A 16,317-nucleotide genomic window follows, 5' to 3' on the forward strand; every position below is an offset into this window, starting at 1 on the left:
CCTCCCTCTCTGTCTAGTCAATCATGAGGATTAATTTCTAAAAAGCTAGCAAAGACTAATATTCTTTTTTAATTCTCTTCACTATGTCTGTCTTCTATAACGATTTAACTCTGAGGGGGTTATGTAATTAACAGTCACCGATTCTGCTTTTTTACCCCTTTGCAAGGAAATAGACGAAACAGCCAACTTGCAAGATATCACTGCTTCTTTTAAGAATGATGGGTTTCCAAGGTGATACATGAAACAAGAGATAATGACCACCTATCTCCTTCATCCTGGTCACACAGGAAGGTAGGTGAGTAGCAGCTTCTCTAGGATACATATTTACATTTGCAGTTATGTGTCTGACATTTTCTGCTGCTTCAAAACATTGCTTCTTATTTTGTTTGTCTATGCAATGATAGCCAACTCACTAAAATAGCTGCCATTCAGTGATGAGTACAAATAAAAAACTTGGAAGGTGAGAAAAATGCTTTTTCCTTGAGAACCTTATAAACTATTTAGCAGATATTTGTTAAGCATCTACTATAAGTAAGGCTTAGCACAGGGCCTCAGAGATGAATAACACTCACCCTGTCCTCATGAAGCTCAGTATAGCAGAATGAAAGCTAGTTAGAACCTTCTTAGTGTCCTTCTTGGCTTTGGAGTCAACTTGTAACCCTCTTCTTGGCTACCCACAAAGACAGTATTATTGCATCTATAAATCATTAAAACTAAAATCAGAAGGGGACATCTCAGGAGCAGATGTAGGTACAAAAGACTGACTCTTTCATCATGATAGCTGTGGCAACAAGGAGCTGCAAATAACATGTCTGGTAGCATGGTCATCTCAAATCTCAGTGCCTCATGGGAATAAATCTCCCCACAGCTTGGTAATACCATGTTGGACAGTAACTCTAAGATCCCTACAATATTAATTCCAGAATAGTACCTCACTCTTGAACATGTCACACATCTAATAGAGAGTTATGAGTATATTTGCATAAAGTTGCATAAATTTTTCAAAATTTGCTTATGTCTAAATGAACTGTGGAATATACTTTCTAATAATTTCAGATTAAATAAGATTTCCAGTTTCTTCTAGATTTTTAACTGATTTTTTTTACCTATCCAGTAACCTTGACTTAGATGTTTTATTCACACAGTAATCAAAATTTCCAAGGCATTCTTAATTTCAAACATTCTTTTTCATTATCTTTCCAAATCTTCAAAATATCCAAAAAAGTCTAATTTTTTTCTTTTGTTTTACCTATTTTTTTCCTTCACACACTCTCAGGAGGTCCTAATAACATGAGCTCTAAAATTCTAATTTTTTGATATCTAAATCACACTTCCTAGAATGCACCTGGCACCAAAAAACAACACAAAACCCTCAAGTGTCAAAACTTATGGCCTGATTTGGAGTTTGGAAAATACAGTCACTATACTACTAAAAGTAATATTTAAGGAATAGAAAAATTTCCAAAGCTGGGGAGTGGGAAGAATAATAAAACCCTTCATAGAAGCCTTTGTTAGGCTACACTTAGCTTTTGAACCATAGTTTAATAATCTGACTTCTAGATGGAAAACATTTTTTGAACCACCTAAAGTTATACAATGTCAACTGGTTATTACTGTAATTATGAACATTTTAATTTCAATGTTCTCAAAATGACTTCTTCTTTTATTTTGGAGTCAGGTAGAAAGAGACGGCCATTCTTCTTCAAGTGTTTTTTGCTTTGTATGTTTCTGTCAACTTTGTAAAGTGCACATACAACTTTTTATTTAATCAGATAAGAAAAGTCCCCTCAGGGTGAAATTCTGTTGTATTTCAAGTGGTTAGGAATTCATGTTTATTCTAAATTGTGGTGTTCTGAGATTTAATCTTACTTTGTTTTACATAAAAGATCAACAGGAGGAAGTAGTCATACCTAATCTGTAAATTGTGGATAGGGTCTATATAAAAACATTTTGATACTTAATACAATTTAGGTAATAGTTATTAAATTCACTGTTCATCCATGGATCCCTTTTTTAAAAAAATTCTTTTATTTATAGTTTATGTAAATATAATTCAAAATTATACATGTAGTTCAGATATTATTCTTTTAGACTGAATCTTATAGTCACAAAATATGTTTTCATAGGCCTGCAGAATATTCTTAGGGTCAATCGATATAAAAGACTAAAAAAGCTGGGTGTGGCAGCTCACGCCTATAAACCCAGCACTTTGGGAGGCTGAGGCAGGCAGATCATGAGGTTAGGAGATAGAGACCATCCTGGCCATGGTGAAACCCCATCTCTACTAAAATACAAAAATTAGCCAGGCATGGGGATGCATGCCTGTCATCCCAGCTACTCAGGAGGATGAGGCAGGAGAATCACTTGAACCCGGGAGGTGGAGGTTGTAGTGAGTCGTGATCGTGCCCCTGCACTGCAGTCCAAGCAACAAAGTGAGACTTCGTCTCAAAAAAACAAAACAAAAAAAAGTCTAAAAAAGTGCTACATCAGGCAGGAGCGGTGGCTCACACCTGTAATCCTAGCACTTTTGGAGGCTGAGGCAGGCGGATCATGAGGTTAAGTGATCTAGACCATCTTCACCAACATTGTGAAACTCCATCTCTACTAAAAATACAAAAATTCGCTGGGAGTGGTGGCACGTGCCTGTAGTCCCAGCTACTTGGGAGGCTGAGGCAGGAGAATCACTTGAACCCAGGAGGCAGAGGTTGCAGTGAGCCAAAATAGTGCCACTTCACTCCATCCTGGCAACTGAGAGAGACTCCACCTAAAAAAAAAAAAAGTGCTACATCTGGGATTAATACAATTATTGAATAATTAGTGCAATTATCTCAGCCTTTGAAATCCAAATATCTTTCTGTCCTAATTATAATACTGAACTTTAAATGGGTAAAAGGTGTTTCAGTGGTCGATTTATCAAATTCTCATCAGAGGTTTGCCATTTTTCTAATTAAATCTATTTTACCCAAGGCTATGGACTCCTTTTGACATTTCTGCCTCAGCAGCAGAGGATAAAAGCCAAGCTGTGATGGATAAATCACAAAAGTAAGAAATACAGACGTCAACTACAGGCCTCTGAAGAACTGAGCGTGCTGAGGATTTATGCCAGACATTGGACATTTTTGAGGTGTTAGGAGGTGAGTATTTTTGTGGTTGTTGTTATTGTCATTGTTTTGTGTTTGAAAGGGTAAACACAAAGATAAAATTTACCTTTTTGTGTTTGAAAAAGTAAATAGTAAGATGACCTGTGTAATATGAAAAGTTAAGGCATTTTATTTATAAGAAAGTGAAGCTTTCTTCCAGTAAGGTTGAGGCATCAAAGCAGTGGTGAAAATCTGAACAAGACAGCTAATTAAATTATCTTGTTAGGCTGAAAATATGTAGGCTTTTGGAGTTAACAGGAAATCATCACAGAAGTGGATGAGAGGAAAGAGATTATTATTTATTGAACTTTACAAATCAAGTACCAAGAGGTTTACATGTGTTACCACATTTAATCCGCATAGCAATCCTATGATGTTGGTATTATCATCTCCATTTTGCAAATAAAAAAACTATCTTAAGCAGGTTATTTAACTTGCCTAAGATCATGTAGCTATAAATTTTAGGGTTGTGTTTTATATCCACATCTCTCTGACTTCTAACACTGTGCTTAAAAAGAACTAAATATCTAAGAATGAATTATGATTATACCACTTCATGCTTTTCTTATGAATAACTCTACCTGTACTTTGTTATGCTTCTACTTCATTTAGTTTTTGGAGTAAAGTTTGTCATGGGGTATATTCAAAAAAACTTCACAACCACACTACATGCAGTTTTTAAAAAAATAGCACTAGAGAAAGAAGTAACCATTTTCAGTAATAAAGCATTTGTGTTTTTTTCTTTTTCCTTCTGCATTTTCCCATGAATTATTAATATGTAAATACATAAATAAGAACCAAAATTTCCAGAATAAGTGTATCCTTTGTAAGTGGAGAATTGAAGCCTTCCAACTTTTGAGATCTGTTTGTTTAGCTAAATCAGCAATGCAAGGTTAATTCTGATTGCTTTTAGACTTGTGTTGCATACTTTTGGATGCTTGATCAGTCTAAGGAATTGAAACCTCTTCCATTTTTTATTAAATTGGAAAAACATTATTTTATTGGCATAAGTCAATGGAGTACAGAGAACATATCTTGGGAGGGTAAAATATTACATAAGAAATTTAGTTGCTTTTTGTATCTAAAATTAACAACTCAAGTTTTTTTTTGCACTGCTCTACATGATACCATCATATATACTAAAATGAAAACTGATAAATGCTTATAAATATATAGATGAACTTTAAATTATTTAAACTAAAATAAATGGTTTCCCCCAACTCATTCCCTGGAGAAAAAGAAAAAGAAAAAAAAAAAGCTTTGTTTTCTAGAATGTGGCAGAAACTATTCTTCAGCTAATCCAACAGTCAACCCCAAGCTCTTGGTTTGCCAGTTCAATTACAGATGCTCAAAGGAGCTAAATACTAGGTTTCTGAGCCTCTATTCCAACTATGGGTGATCTAACAGCAGAGAACTGAAGGGGAGAAAAAACATTTTTTCCTCAACCCTCATAAGTATGTACTTAACACAGACTTCTATAAAAGAAGGCAGATTAACAAGAGAAAAACAGATAGGTTTATTAATGTGTGCAGTGTATATCACACAGGAAAAGCTCTCAGTGAAAGGTAACTCAAGGCAGTGGTTTACGAATCTGGCTTATACAGCATACCAACAAAGAAAAATAAATTTTGAGAAGTGACAAGGCAAAGGAAAGCAGTCCCAGACTTCAAGAGGTGGGAAACCGTGGAAAGGTAAATATATGGAAGGTTCTAATGGAGTAAAATCAGCTTGCAGATTCCTCTGGTGCTGTCTCTGAAATGATAAATGGTTTTTTTCCAGTAAAGGAGAATTTACATCCTGTCTGTAGGGGAAAAAGCGGGGAGGGAGGACAGCAAGACCTTTTTTCTCTGTAAATCTGTGTCCTGCTTTTAGGCAGAAAGATCTACTAGCATCTTAACTGTCTTCAGCTCAAGAATCCTTCATATTTTGGGGAGGCACATTCTGGTTTCCTACAGTACTAAACTTTATACCTTCACAGAATACTATAATTGCCTGCCTACTTGCATGTACCCCTTATTACAGTGTAAGCTCCCTTAAGTTAGGGACAGTTTACTCTCTAACTCTCTGAATGAACTATCAAATACTTTGAGAATAATCAAACACATGCATCAGTTTAATTTGGTTTAGAGAGACATCTTCCCTGGAGTTTCCACTTTCCTGCTCCAATCTGTACTAGTCATCTCTAGGCCTGCTACTCAGCTGTCATCATGGACTTTTGTTCACCATCATCTGGCAAATTTCCCCTCTCTCTCCAGTGTTACATTTCCCATTTTCCTGGATTTCATGCCCTCCTTCACATACTTAATAGCTTCCTGTGTGAAGATATGTAGGAGACAAATTTTTTGGTATCTTGCATGTTAAAAAATATTTTCAGACTATCCTCATAATTGATTGACTATTTGGTTGGAATTAGAAATCTATGTTTGTCATAATTTTCTCAGAACATTGAAGGTATTGCTTCCTTGTCTACTAGCTCCCAATGTTACTTTAAAGGTAAGATGGATACTCCACTAATCCCTATTCCTTTCCTTGTGATTTGTTTTTACTCTCTGGCACTCTAAAATGTCCTCACAATAGGTCTTTTATCCCCCTCATTAATGGTGCTGAGCACTTTCAATTTAGAAACAGAGGTCGTTCAGTTCTGGAAATTTTTCTTACATGGTTCCACTGATAATTATTTCCCTCCCATTTTCTTTGGTCTGTCTCTCTGAAAGTCTTTTTAGAAAGGAGGTGGGCCTCCTGACTAGATTTTCTATTGTTTTTAATATTTCTGTAATATTTTCACATCTCTTTGGCTTTTATGTTCTGGGAGATTTCTTCAACCTTATCTTCCCATTCATCATTTTAAAATTTTCTTCTATCATATTATGTGAGCTCTTTTTCCCTGAATATCTCCCTTTTGCAATCTCTTATTCTTTTTTCATATAGCAATATGTTCTCTGATCTCACAGAGATAATTATGTCAGATACTGTGTTCAGTGATTTACAATCACCATATTTGATCATCACAACCATCCTATGTGTAGATGTCATTATCCCTATTAGAATGCCTAACAGACATCTCAAACTCAATATATATAGGACTGAATCCTGATCATCCCCCTAAAATTTGCTCTGTCCACAGTGTTCCTCTTGTCAGTTGATAACAGTCCCATCCATTCAGTTCCTAAGCCATAAACATAGGCTCCTTTTTGTGTCACACAACATATTCAAATCATCAGGAATTTCTGTTGTCTCAATCTCAAAAATATATACAAAATTCAATCATTCCTCACCATTTTCAATGATACTACTCTTTATCATCACCTTTGATATAGTTTGAATATTCTCCCACCCAAATATCCTGTTGAATATTAATCCCTAATGTGGGAAATGGGGCCCAGTCCAAGGTGTTTGGGTTGCAGGGGCAGATCCCTCATGGCTTGGTGCTGTGTTCACGCTAGTGAGTGAGTTCTCAAGAGATCTGGTGGTTCAAAAATGTTGGGGACTTCACCTTCTACTCTTTCTCTTGCTCTTGTCATGTGATGGGACTGCTCCTGCTTCCCTGTCCACCATAAGTAAAAGCTCCCCTGAGGCATCCACAGAAGTTGAGTAGATGCTGGCGCCATACTTCCTATACAGCCGGTACTGAAAACTCCTCAGCCAAATACTTCAAGGAAGATGCTTCTCTTGCCAAGAATTTGTTTCTTTCTTTGAGATTGCCTGGAAGTTGTGTATCAAACTCTTTATTGACCACAGAAGCAAGAGAGTCAATAATCACAAGTTTAATTCCTTTTGAGATAATTTCTTCTTCCAAAGATTCAATCCTTTGTAAAACTTCATCATAGGTGAGCTCCTGATAAAGATGAACTTTACTACTTGCCAAAACTAATTTTTCTTCAGTGTTAAAATATCTGGGAAAATGGGATTCTGCTATCTCAACCAGTCTTTCAGCACTAAATGCTGACTCTGTGTCAATGTACACCACAGCTCCTTCTAATCCTCCCATATTGGTGGATAATGTAGCTAAAATGCTCATCATTATACAAAACTGAGTTTTTCCACAACCTGGTGGACCTGTAATCTCTGTGAGGGATCCACAAGCCACACCTGCATGCAGGGCTTCATCCAAAGCAGAAAGGGTAGTAGAAAAGAATGCTGGTGAGAAATCAGCAGACCTCTGTGCTTTTATCCCGTAAGCCAGGTCTGCAGCATCCAAATTTTAAGTTTCCCCACTCATTACACAGTTTCCCCTTGGAAAGCCAAGCCTCTTCTTATAATTTAGGAGTATTTAGGTAGTTAGCCAAGCATGGTAGCTGTCTGGGCATGGTGGCTCATGTCTGCAATCTCAGCATTTTGGGAGGCCAAAGAGAGAGGATCACTTAAGCTCAGAGTTTGAGACCAGCCTGGGCGACATAGTGAGACCTCATTGGTATAAAAGAAAAAGAAGAAGAGGAAGAAGAAGTATTTAGATAGTTTCAAAGAAAGGTTGAGATATAAGTCTATTTTTGTTTAGTTACAATCATTATAACTTCTTCCAAATGTTAACTCTTAGTCACATCTTTAGTAATAGTTTTCAGTATTCATTAAGTATGGCAAAAATCATAGGCCATTACGGTACAGTGGAAAGATCCCTTCATTAGAGGTCAGAGAATCTAGGTTGTAATCTCAGCTCTCTTGTCTTCTTTGTAGAGTTTTGCTATTAATTTACTCTCTCAGAGCCTCAGTTTTCTCATCTTTAATATGAAAACAATCCTTACGTCATATACTTGTTGGGAAAAAAACTTGAAATTAAAAAACAACAATAAGATTTTATCATAATGTGAGGATAAAGGGAATAAAATAAACACTAAAGGAATATTTACCATATGTTAGTCATTATTTTCTATTTGTTGCTCCTAGCAAGACCAATATCTGTATATCCCTAAGGAAAAATAGCATGACCACCAGCCTTGGGTCACATTTTCTTATTGTGCTACCTATTGTTTCAGTAGCCATGCAATAGTTTACAACCTAGTGGCTGGAAGATAAAACGTGTGGAAGGATTGCCTTGTAGGTCATTCTCTTTGTGAAAAGCGATTCCCCACAAAGGAGAAGTTTGCTTAACAGTTCATATTAAAATCTTGGTTCAAAGCAGTGAATGAAAAGTTGCAGATAAGTTTTATAGTTTTATAACAAAGCACCAACAGAACCATTTAGGTAAGACATTGTAGTAGAATAGGAAAGGCCCTGAATGGGAAGAAATGGAACCAGAGTTCTAATCCTGATTTTGCCACTGCCTAATTTTATAACCTATAAAAATTTGTTTCCTCTTGACCTCAAAGTCCTCTTTTATACAGTAATGTGGGATGTACTGGATTATCTCTAAGGCCTATTCCAACATTGATATTCTAATATCCTATTCTTAATTTTAATAGAAAGATTTAAATCATATATATATATATATATATATATATATATATATATATATATGAGTTTGAAGATGCTATTTGACACCTCAAAAGGAAAAAGAAAAAAACGTACAAATTATTTCTGTGTTGTGAATTATAATAAACATTCACTTACATTAATAGCTTTATTGGGGTAGAATTAGCATAATCATTTACATTCTCAAAGTATTTTAAAGATCCAGTATCTCATTTGAGACTCATAATAATGACAATATTTTGGCCAGGCGTGGTGGCTCACACCTGTAATCCCAGCACTTTGGGAGGCTGAGCTGGGTGGATCACGAGGGCAAGAGATCGAGATCATCCTGGGTCCCTGTCTCTACTAAAAACACAAAAAAATTAGTTGGACATGGTGGTGTGCACCTGTAATACCAGCTACCTTGGAGGCTAAGGCAGCTGGTATTACAGGTATTGCTTGAACCCAGGATACGGAGGTTGCAGTGAGCCAAGATCCCACCACTGCACTCCAGCCTGGTGAAATCAAATAAAATAAAATAAATTTTAAAAGGACAATATTTTGCTATTTATCCTTACATAGTAAATTAAGTAATTCAGTCTCAAGGATGTTTAAGGTTTGCACAAAATCACATAGCCAGTACTTGATGGATTCAGAAATTCAGCTGTAGTCTACTTCTCAACCCAGTTTTTCTCCCACTACCTCAAGCTGGAGATGATTTTATCCAGACTTAGAATAAGTATAACTCATCTGGAAAATAAATTAAAAAGGGAAGAGTCACTGTGTTTTACGTATGTTAAAAGTATGAACAGGTAAGAATACTTAAGAATAAGGACAATGCTTTATATTCTTTTAAAAAATTCTTCAGACTTGAGACTGAAGCTCTGAACAAGATGAAAGCAAATATACAAACGAAATATAAATGTATCTTTCAGAGCACTAGACATTATGAAAGATTAAAGAAACAGTATTTGTAAAGCACTTCAGTATCATTTGACTAAAGTTGCTATTTAAATATAATATTTAGAGGTATAACCCTCAGGCATACAACAGAAAAAGAAAGAATAAAGAATGGGATATAAGAAGATGTTAATTTTTATAGGGATTGACTATCACAGTCCTTGTATTAGTTTAGACTTTTTAGAGACTGCTGAAGAAGTGTACCTCACACTTCTTCCACTAACCTCCAACCAAAAGTAATTGAAAACTTTAAAGAGTTTAAAGTGAATTAGTTATCTCTGCCAATGAGGGTAGTGACTGCTAGACATTGGTGTCATAGCAACAACAGAAGCCACCAATGGAGAGTTTGTGTTTAAAATTGTTATTAATAATGACTTCAGAAAATGTGTAGTCTCTGGAGAAACCCATTCATTTGAATCAAAATGATATTTCTCTTTTTGACAAATAAATGATTTGTAAAATAAAAGCCATTAACTTGTGTATTCACATGCTGAAGTTTTAATTAAATCCAGCAAAAGTATTAAGAGAATTGAGTATATTAGATTCAAAGGCTCTGGAAGGTGAGCTTAGGTGATGAGACTATACTTAGAAGCCTAGTACTCCAAAAGTATGCATTCCAAATCTTTCCATTCCAAGTAAATGTAGATGTCAAATATTATGAATCCAACTCTGTTGGGAAAGCAACAGAGGTTTAAGATATGTGCACTGACATCATAGGGCTTTCAGCCTGATTGCAGACATATTTTAAGAAATGAAGGCAGGGAAGAAGAGAGGAAAGGAGAGAGGAAAGGGGAAGGAAGGAAGGAAGGAAGGAAGGAAGGAAGGAAGGAAGGAAGGAAGGAAGGAAGGAAGGAAGGAAGGAAGGAAACTTTGTATCAATTTTCTTATTTGATAAACCAAATGAGATTGTTAGGTAAAGATTGTTATCCTCATTTCACAGGTAAGGAAACCGAGGTTTGTAGAACTAGATAACCTGTATAAAATCACACAATAAATATGCATCAAAGTCAGTCAAAATTCAAATTCATTAATTGTGAAATTTATGCTTACCTTTTTACATTACTAAATTACAATATGACAGGAAAAGATTAAAAAAGAAAAAACATCACTTTAGCAGTAGACTACATAAAACTGAATTTAATTACAATAAGAATTCAGAGAAGGGTGAACTGAATTCAAGCTGGATGTTAATCAGTCCATCTTTTTCTTGTGAAGAATATAGTTCCAATGGTGGGCCTTGTAGATTGTCTAAATAGAGATAAAGGAGAAAAGAATAATGTCTCTGAGTCTGTTTCTTCATCTATACAACAGGAATTATGCCATTCACTTTTGTTAGGATTGAAAGAGACAGCATATGTAAAACCATTTTGTAAATTACAAAGCATTAATTGATTAGGTATGGAGTAAAATGGCCAAATAGAAAGTTCCACTGAGCATCCCTCCCACAGGAACACCAAATTTAATAACTATCTGAACAAAAATAGCACCTTCATAAGAAGAAAAATCAGGTGAGCATTCATAGTCCTTGGTTTTAAATTCCTATCACTGAAATATACACTGTATTAGTCCCTACTTATACTGCTATAAAGAACTGCTGGAGACTGGGTAATTTAGAAAGAAAAGAGGTTTAATTGACTTATAGGTCTGCAGAGCTGGGGAGGCCACAGGAAACTTACAATCATGATGGAAGCAATCACGTCCTTTCTTCACATGAAAGTAGCAAGGAGAAGTGCCCAGAAAAAGGGGGAAAAGCCCCTTATAAAACCATCGGATCTCATGAAAACTCACTCACTATCATGAGAAAAACATGAGGGTAAGTGCCCCCATGATCCAATTACCTCCTTCCCATAACACATGGGGTTTATGGGAATTACAGTTCAAGACATTTGAGTGGAGACACAGCCAAACAATATCAGGCACTGTAGTGGGTAGGAAAGACAGCCTTGAATCTCTAATGTCACCGCCTAGCCAAACAATATCAGGCACTGTAGTGGATAGGAAAGACAGCCTTGAATCTCTAATGTCACCGCCTCTCCACTATCCTCTAGCAGTAGACATGTGGTGTAAGAAAAGAATCTGTGCTCTTGGGAAAGGAAGGGCACGACATGTGTGAAACCTTGCATTTAACTCAAGTTCCACAGTGAAACTTGAGTTTTGCTGCTCTGTCACAGCAAAAGGCAAAACAAGATGGAACTCAGCTGATGCCCACCAATGGAGGAAGCATTCAGATCAGCCCTATCCACAGGAAACTTACCCATTCTCAGCAGTTGGAATTTGAGTTCACTGCAAGCTAAAGTGTTTTGGGGTTCTAAATAAACTTTAAAGGCAGTGTAGGTCACAGGGACTGCCACTCCTAGCTGAGTCCTAGTGCTATGCTGGGCAAAGAGCCAGTGCACATCTATGCTGGGCAAAGAACCAGTATACATCGACCTACTGAGACACCAGCCATAGGGCTAAGGGAGTGTGTGCCATATCACCTCCAACCCTTGGCAGCACAGCTCATGGCACCAAAAGAGACACCTTCCTTCCACTTGTGGAGATGAGAGGAAAGGCAAAAAGGAATTTTTCTTGCACCTTGAATACCAGCTCAGCCACAGTATGATGGAGTGCTGATCAAGGTTTTGAGTCCTCCATTGTAGGCCTTAGCTCCTGGATGACATGTATAGACACACACTGAGCCAGGAGGGAACCCACTACCTTGAAGGAAAGAACCCAGTCCAGGCAGGACCCATCACCTGCTTCCTAAAGACACATTGGCCCCTGAATAACCCACAGCAATGCCCAGGTAGTATGCCATAGGCCTTGGGTGAGACTGAGACATGCTGGCTTCAGGTGAGATCCAGCACAGTTCCAGCTGTAGTAGCTACAGTAAGAGACCCCTTCTACTTGAGAAAAGCAGAGGAAAAAGTAAAGGGGACTTTACTGTATTTTAAGTACTAGCTTGGCCACAGGAGAATAGAGTACCAAGTGGGCTCTTGGGGTCTCTGATTCCAGACCTCAGCTCTTAGACAAAATTTCTGTACATGCCTTGGGCCAAAAGGGAGCCCACTTCCCTAAAGGGTGAGTCTCAGGCCTGCCAGCATTCACTACATACTAAAGATCCATTGGGCATTAAGTGAACATCAGTGGTAGCTTAAAAATACTTCCAGTGAGCCTGTGGTGGTGGTGGTTACATGCTGAGGCTCTGCTTCCTGTGGAGAATGTACAGACAGCATCTCATTGTTTGAGCACCAACTCAGCCACAGTACAATAGCACAGGCAGATTTCTAAGGTTTTTGACTCCAGTCTTTGGTGCCTGAGCAGAATTTCTGGACCTGCCCTGGGGAAATTTTGCTGCCCTGAAGGGCAAGGTGCAACCCTGGCTGGCTTCATGACCTGCTGATTGTAGTGCCCTAGAACCTTGGGTGAAAATAGGTGGTAGTCAGAAAGTGGTTACAATGGCCTTTGGGTGAAACCCAGTGTTGTGCTGGCCTCAGCTATGACCCAGCACATATCCAGTGGTGGCACTCACAGGGCAGCTTAAGTCACCCCACACCTAGTTTCAGGAGCTCAGCAAAGAGAGATATTCTGTTTGTTTGGGAAAAGTAAGAGGAGAAAACAAGTGTTTCTGCCTTAACACAGCGAATTCTTCCAGATCTTATCCAAGACCACCAAAGTGGTACTTCTATGAGTCTGCAAGAACCACAGTATCACTGGGCTTGTGCTGCACTCTAATGCAGGTACAGGTAAGATCACAAAACCCAAGTCCTTTTATATACCCAGAAAGGTTTCTCAAGATGAATTGAGTACAAACGAACCCAGATTGTGAAGACTATGATAAATACATAACTTTTCAATGCCCAGACACCAAAGAATATCTGAAAGCATCAAGACATATAGGAAAACATGACTTCACCAAACTTAAAAAGGCACCAGGAGCCAATCCCAGAGAAACAGAGATATGTGACCTTTCAGATAGAGAATTCAAGATAGCTGTTTTGAGAAAATGGAGAAGTTCAAGATATCACAGAAAAGGAATTCAAAATTCTATCAGATGAATTTAATTAAAAGACTGAAATAATTAAAAAGAATTGGCCAGGTGTGGTGGCTCATGCTTGTAATCCCAGCACTTTGGAGGCCAAGGTGGGTGAATCACCTGAGGTCAGGAGTTTCAGATCAGCCTGACCAATATGGTGAAACCTTGTCTCTACTAAAAATACAAAAATTAGCCAGGCATGCTGGTGTGCACCTGTAATTCCATCTAATTGGAGGTTGAGACAGAGAATTGCTTGATCCTGGGAGGCAGAAGTTGCAGTGAGCTGAGATCACATCATTGCACTCCAAACTGGGCAACAGAGCGAAGATTCAATTTCCAAAAAAAAAAAAAAAGAATTAAGTAGAAATTCTGGAGCTGAAAAAATGCAATTGGCATGCTGAATAATGCATCAAAGTCTTTTAATAGCAGAATTGATCAAGCAGAAGAAGAAATTAGTGGATTTGAAAGCAGGCTATTTGAAAACACAGTCAGAAGAGACAAAAAGGAATGAAAAACAATGAAGCACACTTAGAATAGCTAGAAAATGGCCTCAAAAGAGCAAATCTGAGAGTTATTGTCCTTAAAAAGGAGGTAGAGAAAGAGATAAAAGTAGAGAGATTATTCAAGAGAATGGTAACACAGAACTTACCAAGTCTGGAGAAAAATACTGATATCTAAATAAAGAATAGAATCCCAAGCAGATTTAACCCAAAGAAGACTACCCCAAAGCACTTAATCAAAGTCCTAAAGGTCAGTTCTAAAGAAAGAATTCTAAAAGCATCAAGAGAAAAGAAACAAATAATATACAGTGCAGCTTCAGTAAATCTGCCCCCCAGACTTTTCAGTGAACACCTTACAAGCAACAAAAGAGTGACATGACATGTGTAAAGGGCTTTGGGAAAAAACTGTTACCAAATCAAAAATATTCTTCAAAAATTATAAGAAAATAAAGATTTTCCCAGACAAAAGCTGAGGAATTTTATCAACACCAGACTTAACACTATGCAAAATGCTAAAGGAAGAACTTCAATCAGAATGAAAGGATGTTAATGGGCAATAAGAAATCTCTGAACTGACAACACTCACCGGTAATAATAAGCACACAGGAAAATTGAAAATATTGTAACACTATAACTGTGGCATGTAAACTCCCCCATCTTAAATAGAAGGACTAAAAGATGAACCAATCAAAAATAACTACAACTTTTCTTATTTTATATAAATTTATTGATTATACTTTAAGGTCTAGGGTACATGTGCAGATCATGCACATGTACCTTTTGTGCTTTAATGAACATGATTAAGAAAGTGAAAAGGCAACCCATAGAATGAGAGAAATCATTTGCAAATTATGTCTGATAAGAGACTAGTATCCAGAATATATTTTTAAATGTTTAAAACTCAACAACAAAGGACAGACTGATTTATAAAAAAAAATGGGCAAAGTATTTGAAATAGATATGGCAAACAAGCACATGAAAAGGTGCTCAACATTAGAAATTTTTTTTAATGTAGCATTGAATTCGGTTTTGCCAGTATTTTGTTGAGGATTTTTGCATCAATATTCATCAGAGATATTGGATTGTAGTTTTGTTTTTTTCATGTGTCTGTCTGATTTTGGTTTCAGAGTAATGCTGACTTCATATAAGGAATTTAGAAGTATTGCCTTCTCTTCTATTTTTTGCAATAGTTTTAGTAGGATTGGTATTAGTTCTTTAAATGTTTGTAGAAATCAGCAGTGAAGCTATTGGGTCCCTGTTTTTTCTTTGCTGAGAGAGTTTTTAATATGGCTTTGATCTTATTGCTTGCAATTGGCCTGTTCAGGTTTTGGATTTCTTTCTGGTTCAATCTTGATAGGTTGTATGAATCTAGAAATTTGTCTATTTCTTCTAGATTTTCCAACTTATTGGCATATAGCTGCTCATCGTAGCCACTAATGATCTTTGAATTTCTGCAGTATTAGTTGTAACATCTCCTTTTTCATTTCTAATGTTTTTATTTGAATCTTTTCTCTATTTCTTACTAAGTTTGGCTAAAGGTTTGTCAATTTTGTTTTACTTTTCAAAAAACCAACTTTTTGTTTCATTGATCTTTTGTATTGTTTTCCTCATTTTAAATTTATTTATTTCTGTTCTAATCTTTATTAGATTTTTTTGAGATGGAGTCTTCCTCTGTTGCTCAGGCAGGAGCTGCCATCTTGGTGCACTGCAGCCTGTGTCTCCCGGGATTGAGCAATTCTCTTGCCTCAGCCTCCCTAGTAGTTGGGATTACAGGTGCCTGCTACCATGCCTGTCTAATTTTTGTATTTTTTGTAGGGACGGGGTTTCACCATGTTGGCCAGGCTGGTCTCAAAGACCTGACCTCGAGTGATCTGCCCTCCTTGGCCTCCCAAACTGCTGGGATTACAGGTTTGAGCCACCACACCCAACCTCTTAGTTCTTTTCTCCTACTAATTTTAGGTTTGGTTTGCTTTTGCTTTTCTAGTTCTTTAAGACTTATTGTTAGATTGTTTATTTGAAGTTATTTCTTTTTTTTGATGTAGGGAATTATAGCTATAAGATTCCCTCTTAGTACTGCTTTTGCTGTATCCCATAGGTTTCAGTGTGTTGTATTTCCATTGTCTTTTGTTTCAAGAACTTTACAAAAATGGTTTCATTTATCCACTTGTCATTCAGGAGCATATTGTTTAACTTCCATGTGTTGGTATAGTTTCCCAAATTTATCTTGTTATTAATTTCTAATTTTATTCTATATATTGTGGTCAGAGAAGATGCTTGATGTTATCTCAACTTTGTTGAATGTTTTAGACTTTTTTTG

The 16,317-nt window shown here is 36.9% G+C and overlaps 2 protein-coding genes across 3 annotated transcripts in view; one reads left to right on the forward strand and one right to left on the reverse strand.

Moving 5' to 3' along the window:
* Nucleotides 1-16,317, forward strand: part of ZC3H12B (zinc finger CCCH-type containing 12B) — a 583,808-nt gene that overhangs the window by 440,821 nt on the left and 126,670 nt on the right. The window contains exons 3-4 of one of the 2 annotated variants that reach the window (XM_078362809.1): nucleotides 167-295; nucleotides 2,968-3,134. The gene's annotated coding sequence lies outside the window, so the exon portion shown is untranslated. The remainder of the gene's footprint in view (nucleotides 1-166; nucleotides 296-2,967; nucleotides 3,135-16,317) is intronic. The other variant, XM_078362810.1, reaches the window with a different exon arrangement.
* Nucleotides 6,754-11,911, reverse strand: LOC100396651 (DNA repair protein RAD51 homolog 2-like). Its single transcript, XM_054250944.1, has 2 exons — nucleotides 11,740-11,911; nucleotides 6,754-7,325 (listed from the first exon to the last, which is right to left on the reverse strand). Exons 1-2 carry the CDS (start codon nucleotides 11,909-11,911, stop codon nucleotides 6,754-6,756), a joined length of 744 nt encoding a protein of 247 aa, XP_054106919.1.

The sequence above is a fragment of the Callithrix jacchus genome, chromosome X (genome assembly GCF_049354715.1).
Source record: "Callithrix jacchus isolate 240 chromosome X, calJac240_pri, whole genome shotgun sequence".
Classification (NCBI taxonomy): Eukaryota; Metazoa; Chordata; class Mammalia; order Primates; family Cebidae; genus Callithrix; species Callithrix jacchus.